General features: G+C 40.9%; 1 protein-coding gene across 1 annotated transcript in view; it reads right to left on the bottom strand.

The window, feature by feature from the left end:
* TOMM70 (translocase of outer mitochondrial membrane 70) overlaps positions 1-20,340 on the bottom strand; it is a 24,735-nt gene extending 4,395 nt beyond the window's left edge. Inside the window, exons 1-11 of the mRNA XM_041422430.1 lie at positions 20,038-20,340; positions 11,609-11,782; positions 10,393-10,519; positions 7,817-7,926; positions 6,373-6,521; positions 5,032-5,239; positions 4,317-4,451; positions 3,039-3,146; positions 1,797-1,913; positions 854-951; positions 201-323 (exon numbers count right to left, since the gene is read on the bottom strand). Coding sequence (XP_041278364.1) covers positions 201-323; positions 854-951; positions 1,797-1,913; positions 3,039-3,146; positions 4,317-4,451; positions 5,032-5,239; positions 6,373-6,521; positions 7,817-7,926; positions 10,393-10,519; positions 11,609-11,782; positions 20,038-20,289 — 1,601 coding nt within the window. The 5' untranslated portion in view covers positions 20,290-20,340. The remainder of the gene's footprint in view (positions 1-200; positions 324-853; positions 952-1,796; positions 1,914-3,038; positions 3,147-4,316; positions 4,452-5,031; positions 5,240-6,372; positions 6,522-7,816; positions 7,927-10,392; positions 10,520-11,608; positions 11,783-20,037) is intronic.

The following is a 20,340-nucleotide window of genomic DNA, read 5'->3' as shown; positions in this document are numbered from 1 at the left end:
GTTGTCAGATCATAAATCACAATTATGCCACAGAGAATGCATGCTTTCCCTAAGAGTTACAGAACAGAAATCAGGACTTTGGGTAAGAGCTGGCCTTACAGCACACTGGGGAGAAGATCTTAGGATCCATGAGGAAATTTGAAGAACTACTGTAACTTCAGAAGTAACTGAGAACTCTTAACACTGCAATTCAGCATTACCTTTGCACTTCAATCGTTCCCATGGTCTCATATGCAAAATCACATTTGTTATCGATTTCAATGGCCTTGCTTATGAGTTCTAATCCTTTGTCTAAATCTTGCTTCCACTGGAGCTGAAGTAAACTATAGAAGAGAGAAAATTTCAAACTGGCTTCACATACTCCTCCCCAAACCTTCATCACGGTAAGTAAAATCATCCCAAATGTATAATGTATTTAATTTCTAATGCAGGTACACAGTAACTTAGTAGCTTCATGACTTTTAAAAACACCTGTGTGAAAGTCACTTTCAATAAGCCACTTTACTGCTTTAATGACTCTAAAGAAAGGCAATTTTTTCCCAAGAGGACTTGGTACATGTTGTTTTATGAAAAAAAAAGCAAACTTCAACACAAAGCTGAAACTAATAGAGGTAAAGGAAAAGTCAGATATATTTCAAGCAGATACTCAATTAGCAATGAACACTGATTAAACTTTTCTAAAACTTATTTGCAGCTTAGTCAAGACAAAATATAAAAATATATTTAAGAGCACAAAGATGGTCTCAAGTTATTTTTCCTGGCTAAATTTCTAAACATAAACATTCAATTCAGGTTGGTTCATCTAAATATGCCAACTGCTCTCAAACAAAAGGACTGCAAATTCAATACATACCCTTTATGAACATATGTAGTGGCATTGTCTGGCTCAAGGTCAATGCATTTATCATACATTTCATCAGCCTTGCCAAACTGCTGTTGATCAGTTAGTGCCTGAATCAAAAGAGAAACCTGTTTGTCAATAAGCAACCAAAGCATGCACTCTGCACTCAGCTAATTCTAATTAAAACTGTATTGACAGCGTGAGATTGGATGTAGTTCATTTATGGTAGAGCAGGCCAGGCACATCAGTTACCAGAGTTAAGTTTCAAACTTGAGGCTTTTTGGAAAGCTTCTGTGCTTTAAGCGCACAAATTACTGACCACACTGCCACCTGTAATGGGAAATCCACAAGCAACATGCTGTGTGCTGTAAATAAAAACCATTCTAAAAGTCTGTACCTGCAAGCTTCAACTCTTCCTTTTTCAGATATACTTCTTTCAGAAGGAAATACATATATATTGCCAACCTACTTAAAATCAGAATATCTCATTCTTCCTACTAAAACCAGCAGTATATTCTTAAGAGAAGAAATTACAGTCTCTGTTACAAGTGTACTGCCAACAGCTGTTCTAAACCACTACATGCCAATGGCAGCAGAACAAAAATGTCACCCTAGTTCCACACATCTGACTCGCAAATTACCCAGAGAATCCCTGACATTAATCAACTGTGATGCCACATACATGCAAGAAGGAGGGAACCGTGCAGGGATAACCTCTGCCTCCTAATAACCACCCTAAACTCTCATTACTTACACCCTGCTCCACCAGTTCCCCCTGTACTTCCTCTGCCCCAGAACACCCATAGCCATAAATGCAAGTAGCTAACTCCAGGCAGCATGTCTTATCTCAGAACTTAGCCTCACAAATCTTCATCTGTTACTTGAAGAAATGTTATATCCAAGATAAAAAGTACAAGAAAACACAGCATTTTCTTTAAGAGAGAGAAAAACATACCTGAGCATAGAGTGCATAGCCCTCAGCACACTTTGGAAAATTTTTTATGACATCTTCAAAGCCTTTCATGGCTGCTTGCACAGTCAAAGCATTACTTCCTGTATAAGCTTGACGATACTATTCCAAGGAAAAAAATAAATGAAAAAAATTAGGTCAACACCAGACTGAAAAAAAGCTGATCAGGCCTCTACCCACCTCCCCAAGAGTTGCCTGCATCATAATAATTCAGTTATTTTACATTATCTGAGCAAATTGGGATTGTACAGCCTGGAGAAGAGAAGGCTTTGGGGTGGTCTAATTGTGGTCTTCACACACCTGAAAGGAGCCCTGAGAAAGATGGAGAGGGATTTTTTACGAGAGTATGTAAAAATGAGTTTTTACAAGAACATGTAAACAGGACAAGGGGAATGGATTCAAACTGAAAGACAGCAGGTTTGGATCAGATATTAGGAAAAAATTCTCATAAAGGTGGTGAGACACTGGAACAGGACCCAGAGAAGTTGTGGATGCCTCAGCCATGGCAGTGTTCAAGGTCAGGTTGGATGGTGCTCTGAGCAACCTGGTCTGGTGGAAGGTGTCCCTGTTTGTGACAAGGGAGTTAGAACAAGATGATTTTTGAGATCCCTTCCAACCCAGGCCATTGTATGACTTCGTGCTAAGCTCCAGAAGGTGACATGCCTGTACATCCTACCAGATCTGGTTTTGGGAACCTTCCAGGTGTCTGGACTTGGAGAGGAAAACAGATGAAAGAAGGAAGTTGTAAGGCCTGACAATTGTGATAGCGTCCCTCTATTTTAAATGCTTAGAAATTCCAAACTTGGCATTCCTCCTTGTTCACACCATGCAAAGCTGCCCTGACAAGATTCTTGCACACTGAGTCATTGTACTAGCTTGAAATAGTTTGTTTCCAATTTCTTGATGATAACCATTTTCCACAATAGTAAAGCTTTATTAAAATCAATTTTATTTGCTCCAGTTAGAATCAAGATTTTAGTTCCTCTCTCACAGAAAGAACTGTGAAAAAATGTTCTTCTGTTTTAACAATGAGTGTTTCAAAAGAAAAGCAGGAAATCCCTACTCCAACTGAAGAAACTGTTGCATTATTCCTTTACCCTATTATTAAAAGACAGAGAGGTATGTTGCCCTACTTTCCTGTTAAATTTGAATAAACCAGAGAAACATAGTGTTTTACAGAGCTCTTTAAAGCACACGCACCCAGACAAACCCCAGCACGTCACCTACCAGAGCGAAACATTTCTGTGCTTGTGCCAAGGCAGAATTGGGTCGCAATCGGATACATTCATCAAAGTCTTCCACAGCCTCCTCAATTTGGTCAAGCAGGATTTTCAGCTAGCCAGAATGAAAGAAAATCCTATTTCTCTATTTCATCTGTGCTCCAGACACTTACATGATAATTCAAATACCATCAGTTACTCATATAATTTCCAGCTCAGTTGCAGAACTGTCTAGAAACCTACAAAACCTGTAACTAAAAATTACTGTTATTATTGTATTATCACAATAATTACTGGATTATTGTATTAAGCCACCAGTGAAACTTTGGCCACCTACGCAATGACCCTCTATAGAGATTGAGACTGCTTGCATTTTAGACTGTTGTCATCATTGTGTCAGCATTATGACCAGTCTTCAAAATTAAACCATATCTTCTCAAGTTTTGCCTCTCTGTAGCCAGCATCTGTGGGCTATTTGGACATTGAAACATTTCAGCTTTTCCAGTTTCTATTTCAACTTATTTTGTTGGGTTGGGGTATTTTTGTTTTGTTTTGACATTCTTTTACTCCACAGGAGATGAGTTCACTTCATCATTCTCTTACTTTACTGTGAAGGTACTTTAAAACACAAATTTTCAATCTGCAGAACACTTTCATTCCCTTCACAGCACCATCTTAATTTCTGAGCACTAAAGAGGTCTAACAAATTCATGGAGAAAAACCCTTGATCCATGGAAGTCTTCCTTACAAATATGACTGAGCCTATCTGCATATGCTAGTGTTCCTTTTTTACTTCCAGCACCATTCATCTTACAGCTCTGTGGCAGCCCAGGCTTCCCTAGGGCTAGAAATTAGTCAAGGACACAGCAGTGTCACAAGGCAGAGAGGGATGAGCTGAAGAGATCCAAGTCCAGGGCCCAGGGCTGCAGGCATTATCAGGGACACCTTACCTCTGCTGTAACAAAGCTTCCTGCTGTGCAGATGCTGCTCTGCCATCCAGGTCCCTTCACAGAACAGCTTTTGTCTGCTGTACATGTACACAAGCCCCCACACTTCTAAGTCTCAGTTCATACTATAGAGAGCTTTCCTACAGCTATAGAAATTAATTGCTTCTGCCTGACCTGAACCTCCAAAACAGACTGTGTGTTTATCCCACAAAAGTTTCCAATTTGGAGTTCATATTTTTCTGCCACCAACAGCATGAAGTGTCTCCAATGACACCGTTTTTCCTTTTAGTATAACTGAAATAGCCAAGTGTTGGGACCAAATCCCTAGGGTTTCTTACCTGTCCTCGATGGTGGTAAACATCAGCATTCTGAGGATCAATGTCAGCAGCCATGTTGAAGTCCTGGGTGGACAGCACAGGCTGCTGCTGCTGCATGTACATGCTGCCCCGTTTGATCAGAGCGTTGGCTCGCAGCTGCAAAACACAGGGAAACATCAGCCACCCAGTGTTCCTCCACATTTCAGGCTTCATTACAATCACAGAAAATTTTTCGTTTGACTAGTTTCTCCCACTGACAGATTTCAATTATTCTAAGCAGGAGTACGTTTCATATTGACTCTAAATAAATTAGCTCCCTTACGTAATATCAAAAATGTCACCTTTGCTTCCATCTCCGTGGATTTCCAAGTCCCCACAAAATCCTTCTTAATTCCTATGTTTCCAAACACATCAATGTTTTTTGAAGCAGCTGAATATGCAAGTGCAATTAAGGTTTTTCACTTATCCAGAGCGGATAAGCCTCCAATTCGTTCAGCTTCCCTCGTTCTTTAGTTTGTAGTACCTATCACCTTTAGTTTGCACAACTCAGTACAGCTGTCTCAAAAATCAACAAGCCCTTGAGAAAAACAGTTTGTCAGTAAAAATACAGTCAATAAACCAGAATATTCCCATTAATACATCTGTAAATTTGGACAACCAACTTCTTGAAGTACATTGCAAGTTTATCATCTAACTTCTCAATCCCAACTCCAATCCAGCTGTGACAGATTCTTACCTTCACATTTGCATCTTCCATGCTGATGACCTGATCTAGGTCTGGCTTGGCAGCACTTGCATTGCCAATAAGTAAGTAGAAAGTAGCTCGCAGAAGCAAAGCTTCTGCCATGTATCTTCCCTTTGCTTCAATTTCTTTTGTGCTTTCACTGATAATTTTGTCATAGTTCTCTTCTTCCATATATTGTTTGGCTCTCAGATAGCCAGAGCTGTAAATGATGTAAGAACAGTTGTATATATACATGCATTCACTGAACACTGCAATTTCCATTCAGATGTTTCATCAAATCATTACAAATACTAACTTGTGCTATACTTTTACAACACCAGCATAGTCCCATGGGAACGTCCATCCCTGGATGGAGCAATCTTAGATGGAAAACAATTTCCACAAAAACTGGCCAAATTACATTGGAAATGAAGAAGAAAAACGTTTTAAAGAATTTGAATTTGAGCTTCATTTGTCCCTTGAGGTTTTTTTTCACATGAAGAAGAGCAATAATCTCTGGTTTAAAACAAGAGGATTGAATTCATGGACAGGAAAGTGAAATGTTAAACCTAGCAATGTGCAGCTTGTATGTGGAAGAAATTATTTAATAGCAAAAAATTACAGCACTGCCTTGTTCTTAGCTGTATCCTGGATTCAGTGAATCTGCCTGTAGATCAGGACATTCTCTCTTACTTAAAAAAAACAAAAACATAATGCTGTTTGCAATGGTTTCCAAACTGACAGCATTGCAGTCTTCCAAAAATGATCTGGAAAGTAACACAGTAAATTAAAGAACCATTTATGTGGTGCTCAGGCTCCACTAAACAAAACACAAAACAAACCTACAAAACCAAGTTTTTCTATGCCAGAACAAACTTTTCATTTATGGGCAATTTGATTCCAGAAAGATAAAGCACCATTTCAGCTTCAGTTGCTGTAAATGCATGTTTTCATTCAAAATTCCCCTTTTCCTAGCTCATCTTCTCCCTGTCAGTCCAAAGGCTAACTTGCTCTCTTCCTTGGAAATACTCCTTCAATATAAAATATTCTTTACCCCCAAAGCATCATTCAGCCCTCTCCAGTTCTCCCATCTCCTAAGATTTACTGTGATACTGTAGTAAATATTCAGCATATTTTCCCAGTCTCATTGTCCTTCTTCTGCTTAGTGCAAGTTTGGAACTAGCCAGTCAGCTTCCACTAAGGTTTCACTTGCAATACTGGTGTAATTTATGTCAAAGGAATCTCCATGTCAAGTACTACACAAACAGCAGCCCGTTACACTGAGCAGAATGTCCAAATCACTGAAAATTTAATTCCAGTACCAAACAATTCTCAACTGTACTGTACACTCACTTTTCTTTTACTTCAGAAGCCTCTCCCTCCTTGTCCTTATCTTCATCTGATTTCTCACCCTTAAGCAAAGGTTGGGAAATTATATCATCTGTGAAAGAACTGAAGTAGGATTTAATGAACTGTGGCGAGGGCATCAGAGGCTCCCGATTCTGAAACAGAGAAAGGGAATTCCAAGTCATTAGGTGGTGAGATCAGATGGTAAAGACGGAAATGGATAGCAAACGTGATTATTAAAAAAAAACTGATGAAAGAAACAATGTATGACTTTCATCTGATAGCCTGATGTTTTGGATTTGCCATTTTGATGTTTAGGGATCCTTTAAACTTCAGATCACAATGCAGTACCCATCACCAGTGAAAACCAAGTGATGATATTTGGGGGTAGGGAGATTGTATCTTTCCACATATGTGGCTAGAAATAAGGACTCTTAGGAAATCATAAGACATTGGGTAGGTATAATAAAGCACTGGGTGTGCACATAAACTGGGTGAAAAATGCAAGCTGGTGATTTAAGCATAACCCTCAATTCAAGCAGATTCTGAATAGCAGTTTTGTCTTTTCTCCAGCTTGTCCAAGAGAAGCTGCTGTCATTATTACAGTGGAGACTAATGAAGCAATACCCTAGTTCTGTGTGGAACTTGGCCCAGATACAACATATTTTACTTGAAGTCCCAGAAGTAACACCTCTCAGGTAATCAATCCTTTCTACAGCCAAAAAATACTTCTTGTTTAAAATAAAATGCATACAAGAATTACAATGCAGTCTCTCCTGCAGGAAACACTGAATGCACTCTTCTGAAGCATACCTATCTATGTCCACCACACTCATAACACTATTTGTTGTTACCTCCACACTACACATTTAAGTGAATTTCAACAGGAAAGAAATTCAGCATCTCAAAACCAACACAGGATTTCAGCACTTCAACCACCATCAAAACACGAACAAGAATGCTTTAGTAACAACCAAGAACATGTCAGTATCTGTCCCAACCTTTTTGTAAACCTACAGTCACATAAAATGATGCTCCTGGCTACCCCTATGCTTCTCTTCTGCAGTTTCCAAACATTCATGCATAGATGTCTGTCTGTTCCAACACACCCAGTTTCCATGAAGTTGCAAGTTCAGAAAAGCCCTACACAGGGCAGCACACCAACTTAGGGTGTCTCCTGAATGTCGTAAAAAATTTCATTATTAAAGGGAAACAACTGCTCTAAGTAGATCTCTCTTCCCTGCTGAGGTTCCAAAAACTTTGGAGAGGTCCCACAGGAAAATACCATTGGTACAATGGCAGCTTTGTAGAAACCAGTTTGTGTTGCTTCTTATGCTTGAGCAGATGCAGACAGTGACTTGTTTACAACAACTGACAGAATGCCAACAACCAACTTTTCAACAACTGGTCAGGTGAAATAACAATTAGTCAGCAGTATCACAAGTCCTACCTTGTACTTCTCTTTGGCCTTTTCTTTCCCAAGGAGTTTAAGAACTTTATCAGCTAATAACATACTTTGCTGGTTTTGGAAGGCTTCTAAAATGCAGACTGCAGTGACATCTAGGAAACAACATTAAAAAAAAAGTGAGATTAAAGGAATTCTGATAGTAACTGAAGTACACTATAAAATGTGCCACTGAGTACAATGAGGCATTGCCAAAATAATACATGTCCTGTTCTCAGGCCAAAGCCTCTGTTTCCAGTTTGCTGTATTTACTGTATTCTTCAAGACACAAATTTGTATCCAAAATGATCTTCCTGGGATAAAAGGACTTCATGACAGTGAATGAAAAGAAATTACATTTATTTTTCTGTTCATGTTTTTATCTAGAGACAAACACACTTAAATCAAAAGTGAAAATATATACCTCTATCAGGGGCTTTCATAATTTTGAAACTTTGAGGAGAGTAATTATGTTCATATGATGTTTGCATTAGAAGTACTAACACAGCTTTTCTTCTGGGACTGGTCTTTATTTTCTACTTCTAAAATTCACATTCAGTCCCATCACATCTCACTTACTCCTCAGTATAAGAAATCTGCCTAAATTCTTCTCAAATTTTTCAGCTCACCTCCGTGACTTTGGAAGGGAGCAAGGAGAAATACCTTGCTGGCCTATTTGAAGTGCCAGCCCCTATCACATAGCTCTCATTCACACAGAGAAACCTCTGCAAATGTTAACCCACTGCTGCCCAAGTGACACTTTGCAGTGTGAAATGCACTCCTACCATACACAGCTTCTCCGGACCCTCCACTTAATGCAATGCCACCACGTGTTTTCTGTTTTAAACATTAGTGAAGATGACCAGAACCTGGACTTGAAATTCAAGCAAGGTGTTTTCTCAATATGCTTGAAAAGCAAATGTCTTGCCCTGGAGTTTTACTATATTTCTCTAATTCTGCTGCTAGAGATACTATTAAGCCATCACTTATACAAAAACTCCCTGCACCTCTGGCATGGTCCAGAAGCACATCAGAGTCCCTGGGAAAATATGGTACCCCCAGAAAGAATATGCTATACAAACCCAGCAAACACACTCTGCCCAAAGACTGCTGCACTCCAGGCTTGGCTGCAGCAGCAACATCTTCCCAAATAATACTGCCAGGGATCAGTTTTTGGAGGAGTTTTCTACTGGTAGTGGTTTTGAGGTTTGTTTGATTTTGCTTTTCTCCATTACACGGGCATACCCTACTTCCAGGGATTTTACTGGCCATATGTGTTGGCAGGCAAAACCAGGGTTATAGAAAAACAGTGCTGTTTAAAAAAAAAAAGCAAGAAAGCTTCAGATCTGAAAAAACTGCAAACAAAAAGTCGAACAGAAATAAAGGCTGAAAATAATTGTCACTAGCATTACTGCTATTAACAGTAAAAAGAAGTTATAATTAAAACTGTCCTACTGTCACAGGGACACTTGACCTTTCTTGGGGCTTTTACCACCAGGCAGCTACATAAGGGTTAGATTTTGTTACAGCACCCTAGAAGTGCAGCTGATACACAGTGCTTGTAAAGCAGTGCACTAAATGGACCAAGTTGTCCTTTTCTAGTTACTACCATCTTAAAGGGCATAAAGGCATTCTGCCAGCAGATAAACAGATAGATAAATTTTTCAAATCTAATTTACCTTCTAATTTGGCAGACCTAATTCTTGTCTGTTACACATAATGAAACTAATTTAACAGTTAGATTTCCCAGCCAAAGCACTGCCTTATTTTCTGTCCTTCTTTGATAATGAGCACAGCTGAAAATTTCATTTGTCTTTTAACCTAACATCAGCAGGAATTATTTCACTTGATGAAATTTATATGGGTCATTTCAAGCAGCGTACTATAGCTCAAAAGTGCCATGAGACAACACATCTGACCTGTAGTTCTTAATTTCCATGGCTTCTCAGTGACATCTTCCTGACAGTTCAAGATGTATTCTGTTTACAAATAGCACTGGAAGGTTTGACACAGTAATTTCTTCTGAATACAAAGTATTAGCAATAAAAAAAATCAATCTGTTCTAGTTTTCTTAAACTATGCACCAGGAAAAAATGCTACTGAAGCTGTTTTCCCGCTAATACCAGTTCAATGCATTTACATTACTGCAATACTTTTATTTCTGACCATGCATCTCTACCTGCAAAACCCCACATTTCTGTAGTAGCATAATTTCTCTAAAACAGAGAAGTCTCTTTACTGCATGGAAATAGAACAACTGGTTTTCCACCCATGTTAGGTTAATTCTATCTTAAAGTGAAGGAGCTTCCTGGAAAAATAATACCTTGAGTGGCTACAGTAACATCAATTTCTCAGCAGTCATTTCAGATGTGAGCAGATGACAGTTAGAAAAATGTGAAAAGGTTTCTTTTGACAAAAGAATACGTATTTGCAGAAGCTACGAATGGTTTTAAATACATAATTCTGTATTACCGTAGCTACAGAAGTGAAAACAAAACATTTCCAGAAGGTGCCATCTCCAAAGCTCTCCAAGGCAGCAGAACTAATTCCACTTTTAAGTATACACAGCATGAGCCACTCACCTTCTAAACATTCCTTCTTATTGTCTAGCTTCTCATGGGCCTTTGCACGTCTGAAGAGAGCTTTGACATATTTAGGGTTAAGCTCAACGGCCTTTGTACAATCCTGTGCCACTTCTGTCCATTTTTGCTGTGGGTGGAGAAGCAGCACAGTGAGAGGGGCCCCCCTCAGCTCCCTGTGCTGGCTCCCCCAGCCAGCTCCGGGCTCACGCGCACCCCGCGGTGGCTGCAGCTCCCAGGGATCCGCTCCCGACTCCGCCTCTGCAAGTCCCACAGGGAGAAACTGCCTGCAAACCACTGCACCAGAAACGGAATTCCTACAAAATACTACACCAGACAGTGTACAAATCCCATGGGAGAGCATAATGACTTGATACAAAGATGCTTGCAGGAGGTAACACTGGGACTGAAAGACTGGTGTAAAACAATTAGAAGAAAAAACATGGAAATGTAACAATGGAATGGAAGCAAACAAGCTTACCAAAGTGCTGAAACTTTTTTTTTTTAATGTTATTTCAATTTATCAAAACAGGTTTTTCTAATACAGGAATCATATGCATTTGGTATTCATTATGGCATGAATTTGTATTAGACAAGAACTAAATCTAATACCAGATTTATGTAAGCACAGTCTCTCACCTGATACTTCAGACTGTACAAGGCCAACTTTTATACTCCTTTGTACAGCTCACCAACTTGACCTCATAAGCAAATCCTTCATACCATAATAAGCAACACTGGCTGACTTCTAAAATAACACCCAGTATGTAATTACCCAGCTGCTGAGTAAATGTTACTTCCCCATGTGCAAAATTTAGGTCTTGGCCTTTACTAGGATTTCAATGATTTTTTTCTGTACATTTTGAAGTAGCATCCTTCCGAAATATTTGGCCTTTCACCTTTCTTTCACAGTTAATCACTCAAGTAGAGAGAAGTAAAACAAACTTATATACAAGAAAATTCTTCCAGAGAATAAGAAATTAAAACTTTGTCTTGGAAGAACAAGATGCATAAGAATTACATAAGATATACTGAGTGTGGTTAACATAAAACAATTTTATTTATATTTAGAAAAGTATGATAAGTTGAAAAAAGCTGCAATAGCATCTTGTTGTGAAAGCAGCAGATGTTATCACTTGGGACCTTTCAGTGGATGTAAGTGACAAAATAGATAGTGCTACTTTTTACAATAACCACATACTCATCTTTCATTTCTTACCAGTTGTTCATAGGCAGCAGCTCTGTTTTGATAGAAGGTAGAAAGATCAAGGTTTTTCTCAGGAGGACACAGGCTGATAGCCTCAGTATAACACTGAATAGCTAACTCATATTTTCCTGCTTTGAAGTATTTGTTTCCTTTGTTCTTGGCTGCTTGGGCTCTACCAAGAGGACTCTGAAAAAGAAAGTGAGAGGTCAGTTAAAATTAAAAAGGCATCACAGCACACAAGCTATGCACTTTAGGGCTCATCTTCAGAATAAAAATGGACCTGACTTGTAAACTCTAGCTCAGACTTCTGGAAAATCTCACTGATTTCAGTTCCTGGAAACACACATGAATTTTATTTTGCAAGTATATCAGATAGGAGATAACCTTTTCACAAGATTCACTACAATAGTAATAAACAATGCAATGATTTCTGTTGGGAAAGCTAAACAGATTGTAATCTTTTACATGGCTGGTGATCAGAAGAACCAATGAGGTAAGTTGTTTCTCCAAAGGCTAAAGTGTACAGACAACAAAGCCCTCACAGCAATTCAAACAGAAGATCCTCCTTCTGAAATACATACAGCCTCTAAGACAAGAGGTGATTCATCAGACTATGAATTAAATACAGAAAACACTTTGTGGAAAGACCTACTGAACAGGATAAATAAAACCTGAAAGGAAAATAAAGCTGATTTGCCTCTCATGCACTAGGCAAATCAACTTTTTGATTGACTGACTCCTCCACAGCTTCACACACTCTGCTCCATGTAATGACAAGTGTTGGACCACCACCATCTTAGCAAGGGATGGGAAACTTTGCTGACTGGCCTGAGACCCTGCTAAATGCATCTTTATGTTCTGCACCACACGCTGATGATCTGTATTTCTGCAGAAACTAACATTACTACCTACCTGAAACCCCTGGATTTACAAATCAGTTATCAAATCTTGTGGTTTGTAAGGGATTAGATGTATAAATGTTCTATCAAAGAGCATTCAAGAAATAAGAGCTGCAAAAGATTCTCACATTGATCTTCTGGACTTCTGCTCTTCTGTCACAGCCTTACTTCATGGACAATATTTTGGGGCAGTTCTGCCAGAACAAAATGAAGAGAAGTATGGGCACACATGCCATTCTACCAACCTTTCTGAGGAGGGAAAGGCTACAGACTGGGGGCAGAAGTGCCTTTAACAACAGCTGCAGGACTCACTACATGTCCCCTGCACTTCAGATCACTGAGGATTTTTTGGGAATTGTTCCTGCTGCTCTTTCACCATACTTCTGCCTCCTGTACCCACTTATCCACTGCCAGGGCCAAACTGAACAGATACAGACAACCAGACAGCTATAACACAAATTTGAAAGCAACTTTGCATTTCATTTGCCCATTCCCCATAACATCTGCTCATTTCTTTCCAACGTGATCATTTTTTGCATCTAAGTGATTTGCTTTAAAACTCAAAACCTGACGGGAAGCCAGGACTTGCTCTATAACCTGACTTTTAAGGTCTGGATCCCTATCCTGGCAGGAGAAAATCAGATAATGGGTGCTAGCCTCAGGTCCTACATAAAAGTAAGCATCCAAATAGAACAAAAGTATCCTAGAAGCATTCTCCTGAGGGGAGACTTACAAGTGAAACCATATAAGGGAGAGAATTTTGTAAATATCCCTACTGCCAGCAAAGCTCTTCTCTCAAGTCATTAATCACTGGGTTCACAAGAAATCAATCTGCACCATCTTTATTGTTCACAGAACAAGGCAATCTGCAAGGTTTTCACATTTTTCTATTGTAAAGCTTCAAATTTAATTTGATAAAAGATTATTAACTTGAGTTACTGTGTGTCACTCTATGCTACTCTACGCCAAAATTAGGGTGCAACTATTTTTACTGAGACAAGTAACTGTGTATCTGATAAGTTGTTTCTTTAAAACTTTAACCAAAGTCTCAAAAGGTTAAATTTATCTTGAGTAGGTCCTAAATTTATCTCCAAATACAACAATGCTTTTCTTTTAACAAAGGGAAGGGTTAGGCATATGCTGCAAACTTAAATGCATGCAAGTCAGCTTGAATTTTTCCTTGTGCATGTCTAAAGCAAACCACATTAAAGACGCCCTTGTGTGAAAATCTTACAAAATTCAGTGCTGCTCCTATTAACTTGGGTCTAAAAGGAAAAACACATGATATGGGCCATGTTGTAACATTCATACATGTGTTCCCAGTGTGAAAATTACTTAAGACTGCAGAGATGAAGCCTAACTGCAGCTAGGTTACTAGCTAGGTTGCTTCATGCCGAGGCTCTCCCATTCCAGTGCGTGTGCTCCATCCCAGGCACTCAGAGCCCTGCCCACAGCCCCGAGTAAGGCACCAGCCAGGGATGGGGACTGCTGGGTCACACCCCAGTGCCACAGCCGCCCCGGGGCCACGCGTGGGAATTGTAACTGCAAGCAAGACACATGCAGGTCTGGGGCTCCCACTGGTGCTCTGCTGGATTCTGGGAAGCATCAAGCCTCCCCACAAGCCTACAAGTGCACACAACAGTGATCAAAAACTTCAGAGACTACAGACACGATGCCAAAGTTATTAAAATCAGTAACTCTTGTTATGAGAGTAAACTTTCAGTAACCCTTGCAGGATCAGAGACCACACACCCAATCATACAGAAATGAATCATGGAACATTTGCTGACTCCTTGGTTACCCACTGCTGCACCCATTGCATGAGGCAGGAAATGTGGGGGTAAGGAGTTAGAAGTTGGAGCACAACATGCTCTCATGCAATAAAGTCAGCAGTATCGCCCAAGGCAAGGAAGAAATCAACTTGTTTTGTTTGTTTATGTTGTCTTAAACTAGATGCTTGCTCTGAAATGTTTTATTTCTGCACTCTTACTCAAACTACTCTGCTGTAGTCCTCAGTACGGACCCAAAACACCACCAAATCCAATGCATGTTTTTGTTTGGTTTGGTGGGGTTTTTTGTTGTTGATGGTTTGGAAGTTTTCTGGTAGCTGTTTATTTTTTGATTAAAAGATATTAAAGAACTCACATCACATTCTAGGCTGCAATACGTTTTCACGACAGCACAAATAAGAAAATTACAATTAATTCCTCACATAACATCAGTTTCTAAAGGTTTGTCAAGCCTTAAATTTAACCCTTACACAATTTTTAAGCATATTTTTAAAAATTCTTTCTCAATTGCTACACTGGACATACACAAGATAGTACTTAAGAAACTGATTATGCAAATTTCATGCACAAGTAATCAAAAACCTCATTCTTCTGTTTTCTTGCCAAAGTAATAATACTAGACATTATTTTCCAATTTCACTGCTTCTCCCCACCTGGCCCATGAGCCTGACCTGACCCATGCTATGTGGCACACTGGACACTTTTTATCCCCAAGGTGAAGGTTGATAAAGAGCAAGAAAAACTCTCCAATTTGTCATCTTCTGGTCAAAGAATCTGTACAACAACCAAATCAGCTCAATAAAATGAATGTAAGTTCATAACAGAGCAACAAAACAACTCAAGTTATTTGCAGCTACACAAAAAATAACATCCCAGTACTTAGGACTGCTTTCAGCAACTGTTCATTAACAAGTTTTAGAACACAGCTTAAGCCAAAGGACACTTGTGAAATTGAATTATCAGTTATCCTGGTACCTGAACAAGCAGATTGCTAACTGACTAAAGAATAGACAACACTGGCAAAATTTTCTGAACTTCTAATTTAACCTCAGCAAATGTGCTTTCCTCACACAATGTCCAGAAACTGTGCAAACAGCAACTTTACAGCAACAGACTGCCAGCTGCAAGAATAATAATGCACAGTAACTCCCTGCAATGGCAATATTGTTAAACTAGCCATTCAGAACTTTTATATTTGAGGGAGATTGTTATTCAAAGCAGAACAAGAAATTTCCTGCCAGCCAATGGTGACAGTGATTCACAACAGAAGCATGAGCAGAGAGTTTCAGCATTTTCTCTTGGTGGAAAAGGATTTGCATGAGCCCTTATCTGACAGATGACATGGAGGGTGACTACTGTTTCAGCCATCTTAATTCAACGTGCAAAAAAAGAAAGCCTTGGTCTAGGCCTCTTTTTTGGCATTTGCAAGTGAAAGAACCCTCTTAACGAGATGAGGTACCAGGAAAAAAAATCTTGTTCTTTTCTGAATACCTACCTTTCTGCTTTTTGGTTTTTTTTACTAAGGTTCATCTCAAGTCTTTTCTCAAACAAAGGCATTAATTGAATATAAATGGTTTAAAAAGTCTCTTTAGCACTAAAACCACTATGAGAAAAAATATGTTTACATGATCTTTAGAAGTAAATTCAAAGTAAGGATGTATTACACTCAGAAAAAACATAATGAAGTTTACAGGACAAATTCACAATGTTCCCAGTCACCTTCCTGTTAAATGAATTTGCCATCCACGCCTTCCAAAAATAACCAAGAGTCTAACAGTTTTACTGCTATTGTACACACATTTAGGAGTTTTCTACACCTGTCCACTATAGCTAGCACAAAATAAAGACTTACAGGAGGTTGACAGTGAGATTTACTAAGCAACAGGTGCACAGTACAATAGAAATGACTTTTTACTTTGCTTAGATCAATTTAGAGTAAGTACCAACATGAATGTTTCTAGACTAAGGGGTTCAATTTGTTCATATCCTGATCTAATGTCAAGGCAGTGAGAGAGGCAGCATTCAGCAATTGCTACTAAAACAGACACTGGAAAGAAGCCACGCTAGCTGGCTGCTGATCCCGGGATGTGGCACCACAAAGCCCGAGGAGTTTGTCACGTTCACCCACCACTGCACTCAAGGACAGCACCCAGCTCACAGGAAAGTGTGCAGACAGGGAACTGCTGGGACCCCAATGGCTATTTCTGCAATACACAAGGCCACCCAGCTGACCTCCCCTCACAATAAACACAGGGTTACCCTGGCAACTTGCTGAAAGAGTTAAGGGGTCAGATCTGGACTATCACAGAACTGCAAAAGGAATTGATTCCAACTTCAGGGGAAAAAAATACTGAAGCAATCAACACACTATCTCACTGACTAACCACTGATCACTCCTGTAAGACAAGGAGGGTATAAAACCTGCTAAGAATTTATCATGGAATAAGTTAAAAAAAAGAATCAATTGGATGCCAACTAAAGCAATATATGCAAAGTACTCCGTATTTTAATTACGCAATACTCCCTACAAACCAGGAGAGCATGTGAAAAGCAACTGCTACTGACTGACTAAAACACATTCCATCTAAATTATAAGAAACAGTGACAACTGTCATTAACAGATGCAATTTGGCTTTATGACCTCTGAGCCATCCATAGATGCAGTTTTATCGTCATCACTTAACTGGTCCAATAATACCAGTTTACTGCACTGTTAAGGAGCTGTGCTTACAGGAGAAGGAATCTCAAAAGCAGTTCAACTTTTCCCAATATAGCACCTGTGCTAAGGGCTTCTGCCAACACAATGTCAGTCATAGATCACACACTTGGCCAGTGCATTGATGTCAGGAGAATCCTCTGGTGCAGACAAAGCTGGGAAAAAAATGTGAGGCCTGTGCAGCAGGTAAAAGAAAAGCTTGAACTGCATGCAAAATAGTGGCAAGTCAGAATAAAGAACAGGGAAGATATAGGACCTTACATGTTTTTAAAGAACAAAGGAAAAAAATTCAAGGTCGTGTCTTCAGAAAAAGTGACCAGAACATCAAATGGATACAGGGACTGATTTAATGAAAAGTACAAAACAGTATGAGTCCTGTTACATTTATGAGTAAAAGAACAGCTAGCTGACACAGCTGTTAGTAGCAGATTCATTACTGACCTATGTGTTTTCCAAAAGATTTTCCTCTTGTATTTCAACTGTGAAATGAATTACTGGCTCTTATTCACTGTGCAGACTTGTACGTGAAATCCAACTGAGTTTCAAAAAATACCTGATCACACCATAAAGGCAGACTAATACAATACAGGCAGTTTTACAAGTGAAGCACCTGCTGTAGTTGTATTTTCAATCATGGGTCTTATCACTAACATCCATAACTAATAAAATATGAGAGGAAACATAAAATCTACATGGCATCATTGCTTTGGATATGAGTAACAGGAAGACAATCCTCCACACACACATAAAGCAGTCCCGGGAACTTGCAGCCACATTTATTTTCCTGATGCAGCCATATTTTGACCAGCTAGACAAATATCTCATGTAATCAAATCTGATAACTTGCGCAGCTTTCCTAAGCAACATCTCTCATTTCTTTACAGTGTAATCAATGCCACTCTTCAAGAAACTTTGCATCAGCTCATACCACTCAACTTATTCTTAAATGCACACAGCCTTCCAGTAATTCAATTTGTGGAGCAACACACAGTATCTTAAATCAAATGCTACGTAAGTGTTTTAAATGTTTTAAGGGCTTCCTTCCTACAACTGCAGAATGACTGCAAACTCCTGGATATTGGTGAAATTCAGAAATATAATCAAGAAACCCAGCGTGAACGCACTAACAGGGAAGTCACTGCAGGAAGACAAAGGTCAGGAGCAGCCTGCAAACCTGCAGAGCTCACACACAGAAAGCACACTCCCATAAGTATGCCAGATGCTGCTTGCAGCCACGAGCCAAAGCCACCACAGTAAACAGTCTGAATTTGTCCTCTGTACACAACTTCTTCAGTACTGTTTGGTGCCCAGGAAGGAACAAATTACTGCACTGAAGTAACTGCCTCAAGGTCCAGTATAGGTTTTACAGCCTACTGTGCTTTCAGGAATGCCTGAGAGCAGCTATGATTCACTAGCTGGGGAAGTTGCCACCTTCCTCACCACTCCCACGTGTGCCTGCCACTGCCCGCCCAGGCGCATCCATCTTCATCATCAAACCATCAAGGTTAAAACGGACTTTTTCCAGCCTCCAAGAGGTGATTCTTCGTCTCTCCTGATCATTTCAGATGGGAAGCTTAAACAGTCTGACAGTTCAAAGCATTTTGGGTGACACACAAGAACAGGAGAAGAAAATGCAGTGTGGGATACTCTTATCAAAGACCATCAGTTTGTCAAATCCATCACTTTAAACATGCTTGTCAACTGCAACCTCACCTCAGTAATGCTGCATGAGTGGCAAGGTACATCTGGGGCTGCAGATGTGCAGAAGGTGCATCTTAGAGGCATTTTTTTCAAGCACAGATACACAAGAGAACCATAGATCTGATCTGGACTCCAATCTTACATGTTGTCCTTGAGCTTTTGCACAGACCATTTTATTTGAAAGTTCTCAGAATGGTAATTTACAACTGGATAGATGTATGCTTTGAGAGCATGCCTACTAGGCAAATTCTACACTTTGAAGTCTCTGCTGCATGAACTGTGTGGCTTCTGTATTTTCATGGGACATTTTAAAACAATCTTGATTTTGTTTTCTTTTCACTCACTTGTATCCAGCATCTCACACAAAAGAGATCACAGATTTCCTTTTCAAAACACTATTCCTGGAGGAAACTTATTCACAGATACCTCTGCCTCAGAGGTCTATAGTATGTTCCCCCCTCAGCAGCACAGATCCATGCTCAGCCACTTGATGAGAAGATGCATTTGGCAATGCCTGATCTTGGAACAAACTACTCCCGATCCCTGTGCAGCAAGGGCAGAACCGCAACCATGAATGCCTGGCTAAGAACTCCGTGGGTCACCCAGGCTGACCACAGAAAGACATGGAGGTCTGGGAGCACATCCAGCCAAGGGTGACAAACGTGATTTAAGGGACTGAAGCATCTCTTATAGAAGCAAAACCTAAAGGAGAATGGCCTGGTCAGCCTTGAGAAGAGATGGCTGAGAAGGGACCTCATCATTATCTATCGGTATCTGGAGAAAATGTGTCAGGAGGATGGCTCTGGGCTCTGCTCAGTGGTGCCAAGCAATGGGACATGAAGCAATGGGCAGAAACTGATGCACAGAAGTTCCACCTGAACATGAGGAAGAATTTCTTTACCGTGCAGTGACCAAACACTGAACAGGTTGCTCAGAGAGGGCACGGAGCCTCCCTCACTGGAGGTATTCCAGACTGTTCGGACACAATTGTGTGCAATGTGCTCTGGGATGACCCTGCTCAGCCCCGAAGGCTGGATCACCGACCGTGGGCCCTTCCGACCTGCCCAGTTTGTGATTCTGTGACCTGCCGGGCGTGTCACGCAGAGCACGACCAGGATGTCACCCGAGCTCCATCCCATCACACGCCTGCTCCTCGGTGGGGACCAGCACCCTGACAGCCGCGTTCCGGACGGGGCCAGCGGCCTGTCGGGCCCTGCCGCCCGCAGCCCGGGCATCCCCACGCTGCTCCGGGCCGGCGGCGGGACCCCGGCCCCGGCTCCCCGGCGGCGAGCCCGGCCCCTGCCGCCGCCACGGGCGGCGCCGCTCCCCGCTCACCATCTCCTCGTGTCCGGGCCCGTCGGGCTGCCCGGAGCCGCCTTCACCGCCGAGCCCGGGGCTCGCCCGCCCCTCCGGGGTCTTCCGCTCGCTAGCGCCCTTCCCGCGCCGCGCCGCCCGCCGCCCCCACAGATAGATCGCGCCGGCTCCCAGCAGGATGGGCGCGCCCAGCACCAACGCCAGCTGCCACCGGGACAGCCCGGTGGAGCCCCCACCGCCGCCCGGCACCTCCACGGGCTTCGAGGCGGCCATGACGCCCGGGAGGAGGAGGAGGAGAAGGAGGAGGAGGAGGGAGGGTCAGCG

The sequence above is a fragment of the Onychostruthus taczanowskii genome, unplaced genomic scaffold (genome assembly GCF_017590055.1).
Source record: "Onychostruthus taczanowskii isolate IOZ18803 unplaced genomic scaffold, ASM1759005v1 scaffold73, whole genome shotgun sequence".
NCBI classification, from domain to species: Eukaryota; Metazoa; Chordata; class Aves; order Passeriformes; family Passeridae; genus Onychostruthus; species Onychostruthus taczanowskii.
Note: the sequence above shows the minus strand (reverse complement) of the source record. Positions and strands in the feature narration are given on the sequence as shown.